Source organism: Capsicum annuum, chromosome 6 (genome assembly GCF_002878395.1).
Source record: "Capsicum annuum cultivar UCD-10X-F1 chromosome 6, UCD10Xv1.1, whole genome shotgun sequence".
In the NCBI taxonomy this organism is placed as follows: Eukaryota; Viridiplantae; Streptophyta; class Magnoliopsida; order Solanales; family Solanaceae; genus Capsicum; species Capsicum annuum.
In genome coordinates this window covers 134547501-134570246 of record NC_061116.1, presented here as the reverse complement: position 1 = coordinate 134570246, position 22746 = coordinate 134547501, and the positions used below count along the sequence as shown (strand labels likewise).

The window sequence follows — 22746 nt, the reverse complement described above, 5'->3', positions numbered from 1 at the left end:
TAATTAATAATAAGATATTTCTTTAAACTTATTAAGACTTGATTGTACATTTAAATGATTAAGATCTACCTATTAAGAATTAAAATGTTAATAAAAAGTAAATATATTTAATATTCTGAAGTTTGAAATATTCAAACTTTTAAATAAGGCCCAACAATCTATAAGTCAAAAGATAGAAAAAAAAAATATGTTATTGATTTGATTATTAGTAACCGACCGATGCACCCTAGCTCTTCCTTTTTGCCGGCTAAGGTCACTCTCCACTTTCCGCTTCTTAATATTTTTGTGAAATTCCTTCTCTCTTCTCTCTGAGTTTCTACAATATAGCAGTAAAGATGATGGGATACGAGAATCAGACTTGCGAAGAGTCCCACCTTTATCCATCAAAAGAAGAGATGGAATCTCTGGTCCTCAACGACGATTCCTCTAATGGCGCTCATCGTTTCTCCGATCCACTTTCCTCCTCATCTCTTCCCTTCGCTGAAATCCCCACTGACCAAAGTCAAACCCCTAACTCTTCCTTTAATTCCATCCTCGAACCTCCTTCTTACGCTGACGCTATTTTCAGATCCTTCGACGCTGATCACTCCTCTCCCGAAGTCAATGGCGGCCATGATCACTCTATCGTTTCTCCTTCCTCATCTCCCTCCTCCTCCTCCGAGTTTTTGAGTATAAGTGTTTTGGATCCGCAGAAAGAGCAAGAGCTGTCCAATTCTCTCGTTCCAGGGGGGACTACTTATGTCACATACCTAATTACTACCAGAACGAATTTACCCGAGTTTGACGGAACTGAATTTAGCGTTCGGAGGAGATTTAGAGATGTGGTGACTTTGTCCGACCGATTAGCTGAATCGTATAGAGGTTTTTTCATTCCGTTAAGGCCGGACAAGAGTGTCGTTGAGAGTCAGGTGATGCAGAAACAGGAGTTTGTGGAACAGAGGAGAGCAGCACTGGAGAAGTACCTGAGGAGATTAGCTGCCCATCCTGTGATTAGGAGAAGTGAGGAGCTAAGAATGTTTTTGGAGGCTCACAGGAAGCTTCCGCTTGTAAGAACCGCAGATGTGGCGTCCAGGATGTTGGATGGGGCAGTACAGTTACCCAAGCAGATCTTTGGTGAGACAGCAGGGGGAATGGTGGATGCCAATGAGGTGGCTCAGCCTACCAAGGGAGGTAGGGACCTGTTGAGAATATTTAAGGAGTTGAAACAATCTGTGGCTAATGATTGGGGTGGTGTGAAGCCACCTGCTGTGGAGGAGGACAAGGAGTTATTGGAAAAGAAGCAGAAGTTGCAGGATTTCGAGCAGCAGCTCAGCAATGTGTCTCAGCAGGTTAAGATCTGTCAGACAACATTTTCTATGGAGTCTTGTTCTTCTTTTGAACGTGGATGGGTAAATAGTTGGCATGTTCGCATCTGATTGATTATAATAGTAGTACCGTAAAGTTGGTCATATATTATTGTTCATTACACACATTATTGCCGGTCCTCTAAAAGAATTTCAGTTTCGATAAATGCAAATTCACTTAACGGGCTTAGTTACTTTAGTACACATTCACATAATCATAAGACTCATCATGAGTACTGTCTATGCCGTATGCAATAGTTTCTTATAATGAGCATGACTATCTTCATTTGAGCTATTCATTAGTCTTATACTGGGACAGTTATTTGACCATTACTGGGACAGAGCAATTTATTCGTATAATTCTTCAGGCTGAAGCACTTGTAAAAGCTCAGCAGGATATTGGAGAAACCATGGGGCAAATGGGCCTAGCTTTTGTCAAGTTAACAAAGTTTGAGACAGAGCAAGCAGTTAATGATTCACAAAGATTAAGGGCTGCAGATATGAAGAATGTAGCAACTGCTTCCGTTAAGGCAAGCAGACTATACAGGGAGCTAAATGCACAAACGGTCAAACATTTGGTAAGTTTCTACTAGCATGAAAGCTGACTTATATAGATGCACCCAATATACTAGACGAGACAAAGTTGTTACCTAGCATTCATCAGACAATATCCTGTTCGGAGACATCCTAATTAATTGTGTTTTACTAATTTTAAAAAGTTTTTGCACCGGTAATCTTTACAATTGCTTTATCCATTCAACTGTCGTTATGTTACAGGATAAGCTCCATGAATACCTTGGAGTGATGTTAGCTGTGAACAATGCATTTTCCGATAGGTCAAGTGCTCTTTTGACTGTACAGACATTGTTGTCTGAACTGTCATCACTAAAGTTGAGGATCGAAAAACTTGAAGCTGCTTCATCTAAGATATTTGGTGGGGACAGGTCCAGAATTCGCAAAATAGAAGAGCTCAGGGAAACTTATAGGGTAACTGAAGATGCCAAAAGTTCTGCTGTGAGGGAATACGAGCGGATCAAGGTAACATCACATGTTAATAGTTAGTTATGCAGCTAAAGTAAGCTTTCTGATTTTGGTATAGTCATTTTCTTTGCTGTTTAGTGAGCAACCATATCATTAATCACCATATCATCAGCATGATTGTCTCTTTTATCCAAACGATGGATCCTCTTCACTGCATTTAAAGTGAATCTTGCTTTTAATCTTGAATATGACATGTACATCTTTTGGCTAAATTCTTCTGGATGTTGGTCAATTGGTCAATTAACAACAATTGGATATGTAGATCCAAGTTCAAGCTTAATTAACAATAATTGGCCTAATTATACTTATTCCAATTTAAAGCTTAATTAGCAACAGTTGGATTAATTATACTCAGTTTCAAGTTCAAGGTTAATCAACAACAATTGGACTACTACACGTACGCCCAAGTATTTATTGATATGTGGACAAGGACCAACATTAACTTGCATCCAATGGTGTGACCTAGTGCTGAATGAAGTAGGTTAAGTAGTAGGTTAAGAACCATGAAGTGTCAAATTCAAATTCCAGTGGATGCAAATAAGCACTAAGTGGAGTTTTTTCCCATCTGTCCAACCCTTGCTAGACAAAGTTACCTAATACTTGTGGTAGTGGCGATAACATGTATTGTGGAATTAGTTGAGGTGTGCACAATCTTCCTCCGACACCATGGTTAATAAAATAAAAGAAATAGAGATTATTCAGTAATTGTAGAAAAGGAGGGGGGGGGGGGGTATAGACCGCAATGGGAAGTCGATGAAAATGTTTCACCTGGTTGACTGATTTGCACTGGCCTGTCTTAGCTGCAGATTTTTGTCTTTCACTATATATTTTTTTCAGACAAGCTGGGATGAAAATAGACCATAGCTATTGAGTTCATGATATTCTTGTCCCCAACAACATCTCTAACTTATGAGTCTGAGCTCCACAAGTGGAACCAACGTAGGCAACCTAGAATTTCATAGCACTGGATCTTGTTCATGTCTGATTCTATTATAGACTCTTAAAGCTCTATTCCTTTACCCGTATTGGATTAGCGAAACATAAAGTGAGGGTTCACTTTCTACGACTCTAGTGTGAACATGAAAATAGCTTTACGAGTATTTAAGGTTAGGATTGGAACAGTCCTACTTCCTCAGAAGGATGTCAGACAGATTCGTTTAAGATTCTTATGAACCTTATTGTTGAACTATATCTCTAGTTGATTAATCAGGTGCTGCCCAACTATGTATAGTCCAGGTGATGCTGGTAAGCCGAGGCAACAGAGTTACTATTCAATCAACATGTCCGTGTTAATAAAACAGATTTTGAGGGCCTGGACACCACGGTAATTAAAAAAAAAAGGAACAGATCTTGAACCTAACTTAAGTCATCCCCTCAAATCAATGTGGGACACTTAACATGTTTCTGCACTCCTATGACTAGACATCTAGTGTGCAAATAGTACAACGAGATTCCAACTTAGGTACATCAAGAATAAAGATGGGTTTGGCTTTGTTACCATTTTAAGAAAGTTGAACTTGAACTTACTCATCCCAAAAAGTTAGCTCATGAGGTAGGTGAGGATTGCCCAAAAGAGACAACAACCTATTTCCTCAACCAAGGTGGGATTAGTGTTTTGAAAAGCGAGAGGAGAAAAACAGCACCGAGGGCTCGTTTCACCGATGCGAGAAGCGTGAAGAGAAGCGCACACTTTTTTCAGTGCAAAATTTAAAAATATTAAATATGCATAGATAAACCCAAGGGTGTGGCCTAGTGGTTCAATAAAGTGGGTTTGAGCATCATGAGGTCTCAGGTTTAATTCCCTGCAGAGACAAATACTAGGGTGGACAGAGTTACCTTATATCTGTTGTTGGTGGGAAGTGGCAAGTATCCCATAGTATTAGTTGAGCTGCGCGCAAGCTGGCCCGGACACCACGGTTATAAAAAAAAATGCATAGATAAATAGACAAGAATTCAATAGATAATATAATCTTTCAATTCTTAAATTGACAACAACATACCTAGTGTATTCCAACATAGTAGGGTTTGGGGAGGGTAAAGTGTACACAGTCCATACCACTACCTCCGAAGAAGTAGAATAATAGATAGTCATAACATATTAAGCAAGTTGAAGAAGAACGAGATCTTGCTCTGCCCGAGGCAAGGAAGCTCAACGACTCTCTTAAAGATGGAACACAGACAGCAAAAAACACTAAAAAACAGAGTATTTCAGCGGAATGCAAATCAGTAAAAAACAAACCCATAAAACCCAGAGTATTTAAAACCAAACTTGACCTTAGAAGTTGAAAGAAAAACCTAGCAGCAGAGAAGCAGAGAAACAGAGAGACATAGAAGAAGAGAAAAGCTTACCTTGATTGAAGTCGCAGTCTTACAAGTGCACAAGTTTTTGAAGTCGAAGAAGAAAATGTTTTTGAAAGAAGTCTAGCAGTAGCACACCTCTCTTAATTAGAACCTTTTTTAAAATAAAAACTAGTAGCATATTACCTAGGGGACGCTTCTAGCTTCAAGCCTAGAAGTGTGCTTTTTTCATCATTGCATCGCGTCAAGGCATTAAAGCGACATCTTCTCGCTTTAAGCGACGAAGCGAGCACTTTTCACAACACTGCATGGGACACTTGGCTAGCGTTTGGCCATAGATTTCCAAATATTTTGGCAAGTTAGTTTTGGGTGAAGTTTCAACGTGCGTGTGGCCATAGTTTTGGGAAAGATATTTCACCTTTTTCTAAAAAAAAAACATGAAATATGACATACACATAAGTTCTGAAAACTATTGAAAATACCCATAAGTTGACACAAAGCTATTATTTTATAATGAACTAGATAATACCAACAACAACAACAACAACAAACCCAGTGTATTCCCACCTAGTGGGGTCTGGGGGGGGTAAGATGTACGCAGTCCATACCTCTACCTCTGATGAAGTAGAAAGGCTGTTTCCGATAGACCCCCGGCTCAAGGCACGAGATACCACACAAACACATAGTGCAGCACAGAAGCAGATTACATAACATAAATACGGCACCCATAAGTAATATAAAGCAGAGGAAAGCAGGGAAAACACACAGATTTGTAATACAACATGGAACACGGAACACGGAATCCTGACAAGAATAAAACCCCCACCAAGTAATTCCCTACACTAGCGACCCGAACTGGCCCTAATCCTCTGCCATAATTCGCGTCCTCCAGACCTTCCTATCTAGGGCCATGTCCTCGGTGAGCTGTAACTGTTCCATGTCCCGCCTAACCATCTCACCCCAGTACTTCTTCGGCCTACCCCTACCCCGCCTAAAACCATCCAACGCTAGCCTCTCACACCTACGGATCGGGGCATCCATGCTCCTCCTCTTCACGTGTCCGAACCATCTCAATCGTGCTTCCCGCATCTTGCACTCCACTGAAGTCACACCAACCTTCTCCCGGATAGTCTCATTCCGAACTCTATCCCCTCTAGTCAGTCCACCCATCCAGCGCAACATCCGCATTTCTGCCACCTTCATTTTTTGGATGTGGGAGTTCTTAACTGGCCAACACTCCGCTCCATACAACAAGGCCGGACGGACTACCACCCTGTAGAATTTGCCTTTAAGCTTGGGCGGCACCTTCTTATCACACAGCACCCCCGACTCGAGTTTCCACTTCATCCATCCCGCCCCAATACGGTGCGAGACATCCTCGTCAATCTCACTGTTACTCTGGATCACGGACCCAAGATACTTGAACTTGTCCCTCTTACATACCTCCTGAGCTTCCAGCTTCACTACTACCTCATTCTCCCGCTTCACGTCATTAAACTTGCATTCCACATACTCTGTCTTGCTTTTGCTCACCCTGAACCCTTTAGACTCAAGAGTTCGCCTCCACACCTCTAATTTGTCATTCACACCCCCTTGAGTCTCATCTATCAGAACTACATCGTCTGCAACTAGATAATACCAAAAAGAAAGAAAAACACAGAACAAGAGAAGGTAGATAAACAACCAAAATTAGCTGATCACACTTGATCATCAGCTAGAAAAATGAAGGGATTTCGTCAAATTACAAGTGGTTACAAAGATACATCAGTGCAAAAAATAAATTAATAATAACGGTAGTAACAAACTATTCTTTATAGAAAGGGATGGTTTAATGAGGGGTCGGTTGCGTAGATTGATTATAGTTGGAGTAATAATTAGTGGGTTCTTTTTATAAAATATAAAAGTTGGGGATAAGTTTTTAATTTTTAAAAGAACCCAAAACTAGATTTTGGCCCCAAAACCACTTTTTTCTAGTTTTGGGGATCTTGGGGTTTTTGCCAAAGATCGGTAAATTCTATGGCCAAACAAATTTTGCCAAGATTTTTCCCCAAAATCTACTAGGTACAAATATTTTAATTTCAATGTTCCTAGAAGATGATAAGTTGTATTTGAATGTGGCTTCTTAGAGTCTTTTCTTTTTCTGATAGATCAGAAACTTGTTATGAGTTTGTATTGTTCAATGTATTACTGCCACTCATGTTTAGTTTTTGGTGTCCCTGGTCTTTTCAAGAAGTACTTGGTTTGCTAAATCAGTGCTCGTTAAATGATTTTTCATTAGTTTTCTTTTAACATTTTAAAGTGCTGAAGTTATTTTAAGTAAAACCCCTCCAACCAGGCTCCTGTTTCATAAATGAGACTGAATGCATGTATAAGTAGGTCAACTTGTTTGATTTGATATAATGGCTTATTCAGGAAGGCAGTACTTATTATTTTTAAATTGGGATATGGTCTGAAAAGTATGTAACATTATAGCTGTATAGAGGATTTTATTTATCTTCGCTTCTATTTTCTTTAATTCTATATCATTTGCAATGAGATTGACATTGTAGCTGTTTGATGGTGAATCTTGCAGGAAAACAACAAGAATGAGCATGAGAGATTTGAGAAGGAAAGACATGACGACTTCTTGGGAATGTTGCGAGGATTTATAGTCAATCAGGTATCGTTGTTTCTAGACCAATAAAAAAAGTGTCTTTCTCTTCTAGTGTTGCTTCATCAGATGCATGATTGAAAATCATTGATTTAGCATTGTTCCGAGGAACATACTTTATTTTTCCCTTGTATAATGCTTATAAGAGACAATTGATTTTTTCCATTGTGTCCAATTGTAATTGTAGACCATTTTGAGCTTTTGATGTTAAGCACACTTAATCCAGATATATTTGTTTTTAAACATCTGCTCCCTTCGTATCGTTTTAGTTGGCCCTTATTGACTTGGCGCACCCCTTAAGAAAATATTTAATAGAGGTTTATTTTACTAAAGTAACCCTATTAATTATGCATTGAGAATATGAATTTGAATATTTTTACTTTACATAGTCATTTAATGACAAGGGTAGTATTGACAAAATACTCTAAACTTCTCTTGATTTTAGAACTTGGACAACTAAAATGAAACAAATACTTTTAACAAGAGAGTCAACTAATATGAAACTGAGGGAGTAATATAGTCCAAGTTACTAGTTTCCAAAAACAACATCTAATATAGTCACGGTAATGTCCGTTCCTCCACCAACTTTCCAAAAAGTGGAAGAAGTGCAAAAGAAGCAAATATGATGCAAGCCAAATGGCCATGAAAGCTTTTGAACCTATTTTTCGAGGCTAGCACAAAGAGGTCCGATCCATGATCCACCAAAGAGCTCTTTTTAAGCTCCTAAACCCACAATTCCATGTGTGATTAATTGCTTAGAGCTCGGAATGCGCTTTGGTAAGCCAAAAGGCCCAAAGAACTACAGGAGAGAAGGTCATTTGAAGACATGCCAAGAGCCCAACCAGCCGTGCCATGAATCGCCAAAGAAGCGAGTGAAGAAACACTTCACTGCCTCAAATTGATGGCCTGGGCGACGGCCAGTCAGGAGGGTGACATTCAATCACTCCATCCATCACCCTTAAGCAGTCACTAGTCACTACTTCAGACTGACGGCTTGGGCAGCAGCTCGTCAAGTGGGTGACGGTCAGTCACTCCACCCCCTTAAGCAGCTACCAATGAAGGGGCCATCTCTTTTAATGGGTCATGGGCCATTTAAGGGCCTTAATGTAATAATTAGTCTTGGACTATAAATAGATAGCTTAGGGTTTCATTTTAGCTGAGTTTTGTTTTTTGATTAATTACATGATGTATTTATGAGACTCCGTGGGAGTGTTGAGTGCTTGGAAAGCATTTGTTGAACTTTATTTAGAAACGTTGGTTGTAAGGGAGATTTAATCCCTTTGCGGTCACGTAAGAGCTTGGTGCTCATTGATAATTCATTAAGGGAGGTTTAGGGTTTGAAATACCCATAGATTGCTTTTTTTGTTATCAATTTTGTGTCTATCTTCCTATCTTGGTTATTCTATCCTTCTATCTTTACTTTCCGCGTCTTCGATTCGAGTCCTCGTGGCTAGGATTGCATCATCTGGTATCAGAGCCGAGCTTGTTTTCGTTCCTATGAAGTCAATTTTGGGTTTGTTATGTTGAAAAATCACAAAAAAATTAGAAAAAAAAATAGTCCAAAAAAGTTTTTAGTGTATCCCTTATTTTGAGTTTTTGATTTTTGTGTCTGTTTGAGTTTCTTATGCTAGATTTGTGTTCCCTAGTACTATTTGAGTCAAAATCCAGTAGTTGAGCTTAATCTGGGTTGTTTGAGACATCCACCATTGTTGGAGCTTAGGTTAAAGAAAACTTGAGGTGGGTTCTCAAAATTGGAGGTCTATTGGTTGGATTTTGAGCTTGAAATTGTTGGTATTGTATTTGGGGAGTTGAAGTGAGCTTGGGTTTCGAATTTCATCGAATTCCGAGTTCATTTTCATAAGGATCATTTTTGAATGTTCTTAGTGTTCTTCAAATATTGTTGAAGAAGAACATTCAAAAAGTGGTGTTTAATCCAAAAGGCAAGTGAGAGAAAGGTGTGGTACTTGTTTATTCCAAAGAATATTCCAAGTCTTCTAAAGAAAGAAAGAATCAAAAAACATCAAAAGGGAATATTCTTGAGGAAGAGACAAAAAAGAGTACAAAGGAGGGGACCACAAAAGATTCAAGGCTTTCAAGAGTTGTTTTGATCCATTGTTGAAGCCTTCAAGTCTTGAATAATCTCTAAGAAGCAAATAAGATCATTCAAAGAAGGAGAAATCGTAGAAGGCCCTCTCCATCTTTACTATCACACGTCTAAGATGAATACGCACTGGATAGGGATTGACGACGATTTTGACGTCAGTTACTATAGTGACGACCTGTCACCCTCCTAGTCACTTAGAGGAGAACTTAACGAGATTCTATAAAGGAGCGACGGCCTCCCCGACGGTCAGTCGCGAGGCTGGCAACCCGCCACCCCTTTTGTTGTCCAAACACCAATTTATACGTGCTACTGATTTGAAGTGACGGCCAACATGACGGTCGTCAACCTAGTGACGGTCAGTCACTATGTCCGTCAACCTTGAGCAGTGAACCAAAATCTTTGGATTTTAATCGTAAGCTCATTCTTAGATTTCCTAGTTTCTTTTCTTTGATTCTTAGTCTTCTTTTCTTGATTCTAAGCGTTAATTAACAACTAGTAATCATCCTACTTAGTTGTGAATTAGTATTTGAGTCCGTTTCTTTCTTCGTCCTTTTTCTCTATGTGCTTTTCTAGTTTTAATTCATTGTAGCTTCTTTGTTTCAAATCCCTAAGTAGATTTTTATTTCTTTGAGTCGATCAAACAAGTATCCACTCCGACCGCAATGTAGAGACTGATACCCTATTGTCCATCGGAGTACAAGCAACTTTCAACATTTGTTGCTCCAATTGTGAGGATCACAAAGGTGAGTTCATACGAGTATTGGTGAGGTGCTTTACTAATTTTGTTTGTTCATTTTGTAGGTACAAGGTGATATAAGGGGAACGTGTCTTCGGTAGCCCCGGACAATTGTGACTACGACATAGAAAACTATGATTGTGGTGAAGATAGTTATGGCTACGAAAAAGAGGGAGATTATGGAGGCTATGAATATAAGCCATAATCGAGAGAGGATGAAAATGAGGGTTGTTACTTTGAAGAAGAGTATGAGATGAATGATGACCCAAGTACATATAGTGAATATGGAGCTTAGGAGGAAGATGGGGCTTGTGAGGAGTATTATACTTCCCAGTCTGAGTATCAAGACGATGTGAAGTATAACCTTCTCTCTTATGCACCTTTTCAGAGTCATGGTGAGAGTACACATGTGGAGTATGAAGAATCATATTCCTCACCTTATAGTACCTATTATCAAAGTCGAAGTGGTGTGAACGGTTATACTAGCTATAGTGGAGGTTGTCCCATGAGTAGTGAAGAGTATACATCTCTGAAGTCTAAGGATGCCACATCTCAAGCTTCTTATTTTAGTGCCCGAATGTGTGGATGCGGGAACCAAGGTATGAATGAAAGGTATAGTAGGAGTCAGTGTCTTCTTACTCTATCTATCTTCAAAGGAGAATGAGATCCCAAGTTTACCTTGATTGGGAATGGCAATGTGAAAGAGTCTTCAAGGATTATGCTATGAGCGAAGCCGAACAAGCTATATATGCCCTTAAGTACATTCAAGGTCCGACCTTGGAATAGTGTAAGCTTATAAGGTAACCTACTCAAACTTGGGGTGCCTTGAAAGAGTTTTTTAGGCCAATTTTTGTGTCGAAGGGTTATACGAAGATTTACAATAGTGATCCAAGAAGACAACCATGTTCAAGATGGGTAAAGATTTGTGGAGTGCCGAGATGTGTTCTTATCATTGATGATTGGTTTTACACAAACTACATAACTCATCTTTTGGTTGATTATCTAGGGATACCTCGAGTGTCCAAGCGTTTCCCTTACTTCTATGAAGGCTATAGATTCTCCGAGAGCGTGAAGGTTTCCTTCACTCGAGATGGGTACTATGAGGAGGTGCGGTGTGACATATTCCCATTGGAATGTCGGCACTTACACTTGGGTGCTGATTGGTTTGCACAACATAAGATTCCAAATGTGCGAAATTGGCCTTAGTTTGCAAAGGACAAATGGGGAAATATCTCTTTCCACCTACCCTTCCCAAATCTCAAGGAAATATGTTTACTTTTTCCAAGTCAAATGGAAATGAGAGACAAAAGATTGAGAGGAGTAAGGGAGTGCAAGGTGGCAACCTAAGAGGAAAAATGAGAGGATGAGGGGAGCGAAGTGAAAGGGTTGCCACCCAACCATGCTAACATTGTTTGTCCTTCTTTTAATAAGGACATTTGTGTAGGTACCAACATAGCAAGCGGAGGAGAACAAGTACGAAAAGAGAAGATTTTCTTTGAAGACTTGACGAGGGAAATTGTAGATGTTTCCAAAGCTTGTGGAGGACCTTCACACCAAGGTAAAGAAGAATGTGCTCAATAACTTGAAGGTAACATAGCTATCTCTTACACTTTTGTGCATAAGAATGATGATTGTAAGGCAGGTAGCCCATTGAGTGTGAGTTGTAGCTTACCTTTATGTGAGTATTAATTCTTTGCCTCTTGATGATGATGTACGTGTTGTGAGTGTGGATACACTAGTTGATCCTATTGATGACCGAATTGACTCTTCTCGTAAGATCAATTTGTGTCCACCTAGTGTTGAAGCCATTGTGTTGAATGATAGTACATCATCTTGTGAAAGTTGTTTTGATCAACTTGTGTGCGAAACTATTCCACCTCTTGAGGGTGTGTGTAGTGTGATTAATGGATCTCAAGTGAGTGAAGAACTTGAGAATGTTGATCAAGAAAATGGGAGTGACCCTTTGAGCTTGTCCTTTAGTGAAGATTCTAATGCTTGCTTGGCTCATAGGGATAGTCATGTGCTTGAAACTTCTTTGGAACTCGATAGTTGTCTTTTAGAGAGTAGACTTGCATGCTCTACATCCTCTTCATGGATAGACTCATCTCTCCTTAAGGACAATATGTTGTTTGAAGATGTTGAGCTCACTCCTAGTGAACCTAGTGGTGAGAATGATAATGAAGACTATTGCCTATATGACAACCCACTATGGTGTGACTACATTCCTCCTACAGATGAAAATCTCTTCTTGGAAGATGAGAGTACTCTTAAGGGAAAGGAATATGTTTAGTCTTGGAAAGTAATAATCAATTGGGTGATGATAACTTTGATTTGCTTGAATGCTTAAGACACCTAATAAGTGATTGTTCCTTGGAAAATGATTGCGGAAGTGCTCCTTTGTATGACACTCCACCCTTGTTTGATGACTATAAGGATGAATTGCTTGCTTCTTGTGAAGACTTAAGTAATTATCCCTTTGATGTTAGTGGTGGTATATTTCTACTTAAGGGTTCCTTCGTGAAAAGAGAAAGTGTCCATTGTTTGGAAATTGCTTCCTCTTCCACGTTGTGTGACCTTATTGTTAAGAGTACTCAGGGTGATGATTTTGAAACTAATAGTGAGTACTACATGAGGACATCTTAGTTGAAGTTGACTTGAGTGATACCTTTCTCTGCTTTCTATTTGCTTTTGATGATGCGTATGCTATTGTAGAGAGTATATCTTTTAACTTGGGTAAAGCCTATGGGAAAAAATGTGTGTTGTCTAGACCCATGTCTATGGCCATTCTTTTCATTTGACCCCGGTGCCAATTGTGGATATGATAATTTTGGCACACCCAACTTATTGCTTGGTCTATATGACAAGCAAAGTGTGAATGAAGGTGTTGATATCCTTTCCTATGATGGAAAGTCTTTCTTGGGGATTCACAATCCACTTGAGGGACCAACATTATGTAAGGAAAAGAACTCTAACTAAGATGAAGGGTTTTTAAAGAAGGAGAGCCATGAAAGGCTCCAAGAGAGTTCACCATTATGTGTTTTCGTTCTTGACCAAGGTTTTACCACTTGTAGGTCAAGGGGAAAGTCTTTTCTTGAAACTACTTTGGATAAACTCCATTTGTGTGATACCCTTCTTCAAAATGTGCGTAGAGATGATGACCTCCTTCTCAAAGGTGGTATTATTCTTGAGAACCCTAGGGCCAATATGTCATTGTCTTCTTTGGGTATTGCTTATATATGTGCATCCTTGTTTGACACACTTATGCGTAAGTTGCATGAATCCCAACTTGTGGAGACCAAGTTGATGATTTACTTGAAGGGAAGAAGTCATGTGCTCAAGTGTCTTGACTCCATCCTTGTGTGTATTATGTGCTATATCTTTGAGCCAAATGGCATTCTTATAGATTTGGATGATGCCTTTACACTTGATTCCTTCCTATACTACCTCTTTGCTTATGGTGATATCCATGCTAGTCTTGGATTTGTTTTATGTGGAGGTAGGGAACTTATTGGTTGGTCTACTTGTTTGAATGATAATGCTATATGGGTCTTGTGAACTTTAATACCAATTGAGGCACCACTCTTGATGTGGTCTCTTAAAGAGGTGATGAAGCAATTGTGTCTTATGGCTCCTAAGTCGAAGGTAACCTTACCTTTTGGGTTTAGTGATGCCATTATGACCGTTGTGGTTTCCTTACCTCTTGGTGATTCCCATAGCCGACTCCTTTGTGCATTCTCCAATAAGTTCCTAATGTGTATCACGAAGGATCGTTTGTTATATTTCAAGTGTGTGCAACTCTGGCATGATGACATGATTGTTTTGCTAACCCTAACCCTCATGCCATGGGGATTTGGTGCTTGTTTGTCCTTTCTTTGATTTTGCAAGGCTTAGATTCGAGGACAAATCCTTTTCAAGAAGGGGAGGCTGATGCAAATCGAATGGCCATGAAAGCTTCTAAACCTATTTTTCATGGCCAACACAAAGAGGTCCGATCCATGATCCACCAAAGAGCTCAAGATTGCATTTGGAGGACCTTTTTCGAACTCCTAAACCCACAATTCCATGTGTGGTTAATTGCTTGGAGCTCGGAATGCGCTTTGGAATGCCAAAAGACCTAAAGAACTAAAGGAGGAGGTCATTTGAAGACACGTCAAGAGCCTAACCAACCGTGCCATGAACCGCCAAGGAAGCGAGTGAAGAAACACTTCATTGCCTCTAAGTTGATGGCCTGGGCGACGGCTAGTCAGAAGGGTGACGGTCAGTCACTCCATCCGTCACCCTTAAGCAGTCACTGCTTCAGACTGACGCCTGGGCGACGGCCTGTCAAGTAGGTGACGGTCAGTCACATCTGTCACCCTTAAGCAGCAACCAAGGAAGGGGCCATCTCTTTTAATGGGTCATGGGCCATTTAAGGGCCTTAATGTAATAATTAGTCTTGGACTATAAATAGATAGCTTAGGGTTTCATTTTAGCTGAGTTTTGTTTTTTGATTAATTACATGATGTATTTATGAGACTCCGTGGGAGTGTTGAGTGCTTGGAAAGCATTTGTTGAACTTTATTTAGAAACGTTGGTTGTAAGGGAGATTTAATCCCTTTGCGGTCACGTAAGAGTTTGATGCTCATTGATAATTCATTAAGGGAGGTTTAGGGTTTGAAATACCTGTAGATTGCTTTTTTTGTTATCAATTTTGTGTCTATCTTCCTATCTTGGTTATTCTATCCTTCTATCTATACTTTCCGCGTCTTCGATTCGAGTCCTCATGTCTAGGATTGCATCAAAATATGCAAGATATCAGCTTCTCTTTTGTGTATGTAGGATTGCATCAAAATAAGCAAGATATCAGCTTCTCTTTTGTGTGCCCTTGGAGAAATTATTATTAGAGTATAAGATGGAAGATTCCGTCTGAAAATCTGATGCCAAAAAGGAAAAAGGGACCAAGGGTGAGGAGGGCTAACTTTTCCCTCATAGAGACTAGTATTAGGAAAATAACTACGCTGTGGAGGATGTCAGAATACCACCTATACTGTCAGAATAGTCATCTGACAGCTGTGGTTTTTCCCGTCACGAAGCCAGTTTTGGTACTCTCTCTCTCTGAAGGTACTGTTTAACTTGATTCGACCGTCGGCGCCGATCCGGACCCCGGCGCCGACCTCCGGCCCAATCTCCGAGCCCTGGCGCCAATCTCCGGCCTGATCTCCGAGGCCCCCGCGCCGACCGTCGGCGCCGACTCGGCCCGATCTCCGAGCCCGACCTCCGGCCCCCGGCGCCGACCTCCGGCCCGATCTCTCTCTCTCCCTACCCTCTCTCCCTCCCTCTCGCACCGGTACCTGGTCCCCGGCGCCGTCGCCGACCTTCGGCGCCGACCCGACCCGACCGCCGGCCCCGACCTCCGGTCGCCGGCGCCGACCCGACCGCCGGGCCCCCCCACCCTTACCTGTCCTGTCCGTACACCCCCCCGCCCCCCGCGGGGTACACCAGCCCTCCCCCCTCGGTCTTCAGCCAGCCAGCCGCCGCCCGGTCTCCAGCCGCCACCCGCCGCTCCGTCTCAAGCAGCCGCAGCTCCAAGCGTAATCCGGTGACTTCTAACCTTTGTTATTTTCGTTATTTCATATTCCATTTTATTTCATTATTTCATATTTCATTCTTAGTATTATGCTAGTAGTAGCCCCTGTACCTTGACTTGCGTGGAATTTGTGGACATTGTCTGTTGTCTGTGGTTGCTGTCGCTGTGGTCGTTTCTTCCACTGCTTTGGATTGGGTTATTGGCTGGGAAACCGTATTTGGGGCGGTGGGTGTTGAGTCCGGTGGTGTTTGCCCCCTAATTGAGTATAGTTTTGTTTCGGGAGTATTCCTTTGAATTTGTGTGAGCCTTGTATTTCCTTGCTGCTGATTTGATACTACCACCGTGTATATCTATATATTTTCCTATACTTTCGTGTAGTGCTGGCTGTGGGCGGTAATGGGTGGATAGGGTCATGTCCGAGGGGGTTGGGGAGTGGGGCCGTGGTGGGGGCGGGGGATGAGGAGAGGGCGGGAGTGGGAGGGGGGCCAAGGTTTGGCCGCGGAGGGGGTAGTGGAGGGCGGGACGGTAGGCTGAGGGTTGGGTCTTGGAATATAGGGACCCTTCAGGGTAAGTCTATAGAGCTTGCGAAGATTCTTAGGAAGAGGAGGATCAACATTGCGTGTGTCCAAGAGACCAAGTGGGTAGGGTCTAAGGCAAGGGATGTGGATGGTTACAAGCTGTGGTACTCTGGGAGCGACAGGCGTAGGAATGGAGTTGGCATCTTAGTAGATGAAGAGCTTAGAGGTCAGGTAGTGGAGGTGAAGAGGATCAACGATAGGTTGATGACTATTAAGTTGGTTGTTCGGGGGTTTATCCTGAACGTGTGTAGTGCTTATGCGCCGCAAGTGGGATCGGAGGGGGAGGAGAAGATGCGGTTTTGGGAGGCTTTGGAGGAGGTGGTGAGAGGCGTGCCTAGTTCGGAGAAGATTGTTGTAGCAGGAGATTTCAACGGGCACATCGGGGCGCTATCGGGAGGCTTTGGTGACGTGCATGGGGGTTTTGGTTTTGGGGAGAGAAATGACGAGGGGCGACCCTACTGGAGTTTGCGAGGGCCTTTGGGCTGGTGGTGGTGAATTCGGGCTTCCCGAAGAAGGACGAGCACCTGATCACCTTTCGAAGCGCGGTAGCCAGGACTCAGATTGACTTTTTGTTGCTTAGGAAAGGGGATAGGGCGCTGTGTAAAGACTGTAAAGTCATCCCGAGTGAGAATCTTTCGACCCAGCATAGGCTCTTGGTTATGGATTTGGGCATAAAGAAGGATAGAAAAAGGAGGACTAAGGAGTGTAGACCGAGAATTAAGTGGGGCGGCCTGACGCCAGTGAATGCGTGGGAGATAGGGGAGAGGTTGGCGGGAATGGGGGTGTGGGAGTGTAGGGGGGACGTGGATAGTATGTGGGACAGGGCGGCAAAGTGCATCAGAGAGAATGCAAGTGAGGTGTTGGGTGTTTCTAGGGGCCGGGCCGGGCACCGTCGGGGGGATTGGTGGTGGAATGAAGAGGTGGAGAAGAAAGTGGGGACCAAGAAAGGGGCGTATGCTAAGTTGGTGGATAGTAAGGACGAAGAGGAGAAGCAGGTAAACAGGAAAGAGTACAAGCTAGCGAGGAAGGAGGCGAAGTCAGCAGTCACGGCAGCTAAGACGACCGCTTTTGAGAGCTTGTACGCAGGGTTACAGGAGAAAGGAGGGGAGAAAAAGTTGTTTAGACTCGCTAAGGCTAGGGAGAGGAAGGGTCGTGACCTCGATCAGGTGAGGTGCATTAAGGGGGAGGACGGTAGAGTGTTGGTGGAGGACGGCCACATTAAGAAGAGATGGCAGTCGTATTTTCATAGGCTCTTGAATGACGAAGGGGATAGAGCTATTGTGTTAGGGGAACTGGAGCACTCAGAGGAGTGTCGGGATTTTAGCTATTGTAGACGTTTTAAGGTAGAAGAGGTTAGACAAGCTGTCCGCAGGATGCGAAGGGGCAGGGCGATGGGGCCTGATGAAATACCGGTGGAGTTTTGGAAGTTCGTTGGAGAGGCTGGTGTAAGGTGGTTGACTGGATTGTTTAATGAAATCTTCAGGACGGCAAAGATGCCCGAGGCGTGGAGGTGGAGTACCATGGTCCCTCTCTATAAGAATAAGGGGGACATTCAGAGTTGCAATAACTATAGGGGGATTAAGTTATTGAGTCACTCTATGAAGATCTGGAAGAGAGTGGTCGAGGTGAGGCTGAGACGGATAGTGTCTATTTCGGAAAACCAGTTTGGATTTATGCTCGGCCGCTCGACGAAGGAGGCAATCCACCTGGTGCGGAGGTTGGTGGAGCAGTATAGGGAGCGGAAGAAGGATCTGCACATGGTGTTTATCGATCTGGAGAAAGCATACGACAAAGTCCCCAGGGAGGTGCTTTGGAGATGCTTGGAGGTGAGTGGAGTACCGCTGGCATATACCAGAGTAATTAAGGATATGTATGATGGAGCGAAAACTCAGGTGAGGACGGCGGGAGGAGACTCAAAGCATTTCACTGTCCTGACAGGATTGCACCAGGGATCTACTCTTAGTCCCTTTTTGTTTGCGTTGGTGATGGATGTGTTGACGCGGCGCATTCAAGGGGAGGTGCCGTGGTGTATGCTTTTTGCAGACGATGTAGTTCTGATAGATGAGACTCGAGGGGGTGTGAATGACAAATTAGAGGTGTGAAGGCAAACTCTTGAGTCTAAAGAGTTCAGGGTGAGCAGAAGCAAGACAGAGTATGTGGAATGCAAGTTTAATGACGTGAGGCAGGAGAATGAGGTAGTAGTGAAGCTGGAAGCACAGGAGGTATGTAAGAGGGATAAGTTCAAGTATCTTGGGTCCGTGATCCAGAGTAGCGGTGAGATTGACGAGGTTGTCTCGCATCGTATTGGGGCGGGATGGATGAAGTGGAAACTCGCGTCGGGGGTGCTGTGTGATAAGAAGGTGCCGCCCAAGCTTAAAGGCAAATTCTACAGGGTGGTAGTCCGTCCAGCCTTGTTGTATGGAGCGGAGTGTTGGCCAGTTAAGAACTCCCACATCCAGAAAATGAAGGTGGCAGAAATGCGGATGTTGCGCTGGATGTGTGGACTGACTAGAGGGGATAGAGTTCGGAATGAGACTATCCGGGAGAAGGTTGGTGTGACTTCAGTGGAGTGTAAGATGTGGGAAGCACGATTGAGATGGTTCGGACACGTGAAGAGGAGGGGCATGGATGCCCCGGTCCGTAGGTGCGAGAGGCTAGCGTTGGATGGTTTTAGGCGGGGTAGGGGTAGGCCGAAGAAGTACTGGGGCGAGGTGATTAGGCGGGACATGAAACAGTTACAGCTCACCGAGGACATGACCCTAGATAGGAAGGTCTGGAGGGCGCGAATTTCGGCAGAGGATTAGGGCCAGTTTGGGTCGCTAGTGTAGGGAATTACTTGGTGGGGGTTTTATTTCTGTTATGATTCCGTCTTCCGTGTTCCATGTTTTATTACGAATCTGTGTGCTTTCCTTTGCTTTCCTCTGTTTTATATTACTTATGGGTGCCGTATTTATGTTATGTAATCTGCTTCTGTGCTTTACTATGTGTTTGTGTGGTATCTCGTGTCTTGAGTCGGGGGTCTATCGGAAACAGCCTTTCTACTTTATCAGAGGTAGAGGTAGAGGTATGGACTGCGTACATCTTACCCCCCCAGACCCCACTAGGTGGGAATACACTGGGTTTGTTGTTGTTGTTGTTGTTGTAGTTTTCTTAGATCTGGCTCTTATTATTTTAGGCTTTTTATGAACAACTAAATCTCTTGGGAGAAAGGGTCCAAAGGGAGGATCCTTGTTGCAATCATCTTAGAAAGGACTACGATATATAATTGCATCCTCCCTAACCTCTTCCCCAACATTCAAACTCAGGGAGAGCCGTTTGCTTCTTTCCACTACATCCTATTCCATTGCTATATGCAAACTGAGTCTGTTAATTTTCTAGCTGAATATGGAGCTGAATGGGTATCGATGAGGGGAAGTGGAGAAGAGCTGATAAAGGAGATAACCACGTATATAGAGAGGGGTTTGGGAACATGTTGTGATCTTCAGTCAATATTGCCCCTGTGGAATGAAATTGTTCGGTGCCTCTTGTCTTTTTACCTCTCGTATCGTGTCTAAGGCAAGTCAATACATGGTTTGAGACAAGGTCCACTAATAGATTGTTGTTTCCTGTTTCGCAGTGCACAGAGTGAACATCGCAGAGGAACATTACATAGCTTTAACTCTGTTAAACTCAAGGTTTAATGATGCATAACTGATGGACACTTGGTGTTAAGAGTATCGTGCTATATGCAAACTAGGATTGAATGGCACATCACCATTTTAACAGTTTTATGTGGTCTTGCACTGTTGATCAATGGAGTTGCTTCTGATGTTTAGTCTAGTTTGCAGTAAAATAAGGCTTTGAGGATGTTGACCCGTTCTTTTAATTTCTTTTGCAAGCTTCATAGAACTACTTGAAGTACATTATTAAGCCATATTGTTAAACTGGATGGTGAAAGATTCATTATGTAGCACGGGATTTGATAACAGAACTTAGACCCTTAAAGCTGGCCCCACACTAGATGCGAGAGAGAGGGTATACATATTGGGAATTAGTTGTTTTTGCCATCTGTGGGGAAAAGTTGAAAAGAAATGTTTATAACAATGATTACTTGGTAATCGGGCAATATACATTATCAAATTCAACTCAAAACAAATTTATTACCTTCCTCTATCCCTTCTTTCTTGTTTTTGCTGTAGTTGGCTTTCCAGTTTGAACAATCTGTATTAGAATGATTAGCTTCAGATTGTTGTGATCCGTTCATTTCTGGGACACAGAAAATATTATATGAGCAAACCACTTGAGCTTTCTCGTGACAAGGTAAAATCATGGCCTGGGAATAAAGTCACCTTTAAACTTTTCTTAGATAAGGTATGTCATCTGTGAACTTGGATCAAAGTTTGTGCTTTTGCTGTTTTCAGTTGATTATTACTAATGATTTTCCTTTCTAGCAAGAGTTGCCGCTTTTACTTGTTTCTTCTATTCCGTTGAAAAGATTTGTTGGAGAAAATAACATGTTGGGCTTTACCAGGCAGGATATGCAGAGAAGATGGCAAATGTTTGGCAGACTCTTGCAGAGGAAACAAGTGGATATGTAAAACATAGTAGCTGAGGAGTTGCTGTATATAAATGGCCTTTTAGCTTCTGCGTTGTTTTAGTTTCCCTATGCCCCCTTCCCTTTCTCCTTCTGACATTGTACTTTATTATTTGTATACTAGCTTAGAGACATGTTCATATCTTAGGATAGATGTTAATTGATAACTTGTGGGGATTTTCATTTAACAAAGTTGTCAGATTCTCATATTTATTTGTTGAGTTCCAGCAAAGATCACGTCATCAAGGCCTCAAGCCTGACACTAGGAATAAGAAAAGCCTTTGAAGACTTCAAACAAATTTATATCCATACAATCGATATCATGATGTTATATTTGTTGGGTTCAATGTGTGTGAATGGAAAATGGAGGGAAAAATAGCATATGGAAATAGTCACTAAAATAGAAAGTCTACTCTTTTAATGGAAAGTTCACCAATGTGGGAGAATTTTTAAGTGTTTTCATAAGGAACACTTCATTTGGATAGTGAGGCAAGAACAAGGCGGTGCCTCGTGCCGCTATTGCTCGCTCGGTTTGGATTTGGATTTGGAAAATGATCGTTTGATGAGATCTATTTTTTTAGACGAATTTTATTTGAAACTTGTTTTACAAGTGAAATTTTAATTCAAAAACCTGATAGAATTATTTTTCTCCGAGTGTGGGCGTATTTATGCAAACGCATCTCGAAGGGATGCGACCTTTTGAGGCAAAAGGCACATTGATTCGCGTAATAGCATGACCTACGGGTGCAAATGCAGTGCAGGTAGCTACTGGAATTGGACAGTGTCACCTGCTGCCACATATTAGGCACAGGTCTAGCACAGACTGGGCGTAGGTGACGTGACTGTAATGAATAGATGTCTTTTTGCTGAACCAATATATCCTTTTCAAAAGGACACATTAAAGGCTATAAATACCTATATTCCTCAGGTATAAACACGGTTTTTTACCGCAAAACACTCTTCATATCTTCAAAAACTCCTTGTGATCATTAGTTGTTGAGTGAGTTCGATGAATCCAACAATTTGAGGTACCGCTATTGTTGGATTGAAAATCATTTTATCCTGAGAGGAAAATTCCATAACCTCGGGTACAGTGAGGGGAATTATTCCTTTAAGGACACTCCGTGATGTCGGGGGACTTGACTTTACATTTCTGTTTCATCTTATTTTTGAAAAATAATGCACTTCTTGGATAGAGTATTTTTAATCTTGTGTTGAAGGTGTTAAGGAACTTCATAGGTGTTCTTGTTTTGAGACTTGAACTTGTGTTGAAGTTGTTGTGCCTATATACAGATTCTTGTACCCGAAAATATTGAAAATAACAATCTTAAGGAATAAACTTTCGAAATCTTTATTATTTGACTTCTGGAGATTAAAGTTTTAAGCTTTCTACTTCGTTTGAACTTAACTAGTAGTTTGAAGAAATAAAATCTCCATCACAAGTTAAAGATCACTTGGTTGACAATTGGAAGTCATAAAAACTTCATCATTAAACTAGAAACAAGAGGTGTTTAAAGTTGCTGCAACTTTATTAATAGTATTTTGATATATTAAAGTTATTGTCTTCTTGTGACAGGAAAATGACTATTGGTAGTCAAGTACATGATGCTGGAATGACTATGGCGGCAACTAGCATTGCCACGACGAGTCGCACTAATGCTCCGCAAGCTATGACACCAGCGGTGAAACCTAAAAAATTTGCGGGTATTGATTTCAAAAGATGGCAGCAGAAAATGTTTTTTTATCTCACAACTCTTTGTCTTCAAAGGTTCACATTTGAGGAAGCTCTAGAGGTGCCCGAGGAAACCCCTGACCAAGAGAGATTTGTTATTGTGGAGGCTTGAAAACACTCCGATT

The 22746-nt window shown here is 41.8% G+C and overlaps 1 protein-coding gene across 3 annotated transcripts; it reads left to right on the top strand.

Annotated features, from left to right (window-relative positions):
* The first annotated feature begins 160 nt into the window (after positions 1–160).
* Positions 161–21098, top strand: LOC107873216 (sorting nexin 2B). 3 transcript variants are annotated; one of them, XR_007057183.1, is made up of 6 exons: positions 196–1328; positions 1712–1921; positions 2121–2381; positions 7255–7341; positions 20573–20666; positions 20827–21098. XR_007057183.1 is itself a non-coding variant. In XM_016719975.2 (5 exons), exons 1-5 carry the CDS (start codon positions 336–338, stop codon positions 20905–20907), a joined length of 1632 nt encoding a protein of 543 aa, XP_016575461.1. In that variant the 5' UTR covers positions 161–335; the 3' UTR covers positions 20908–21098. The 3 variants fall into 3 exon arrangements, 2 of the variants coding, with proteins under 2 accessions (XP_016575461.1, XP_047270851.1); XM_016719975.2 differs by lacking the exon at positions 20573–20666 and having other exon boundaries at positions 161–1328; XM_047414895.1 differs by lacking the exons at positions 20573–20666; positions 20827–21098 and adding an exon at positions 19933–20451.
* Positions 21099–22746: the final 1648 nt, after the last annotated feature.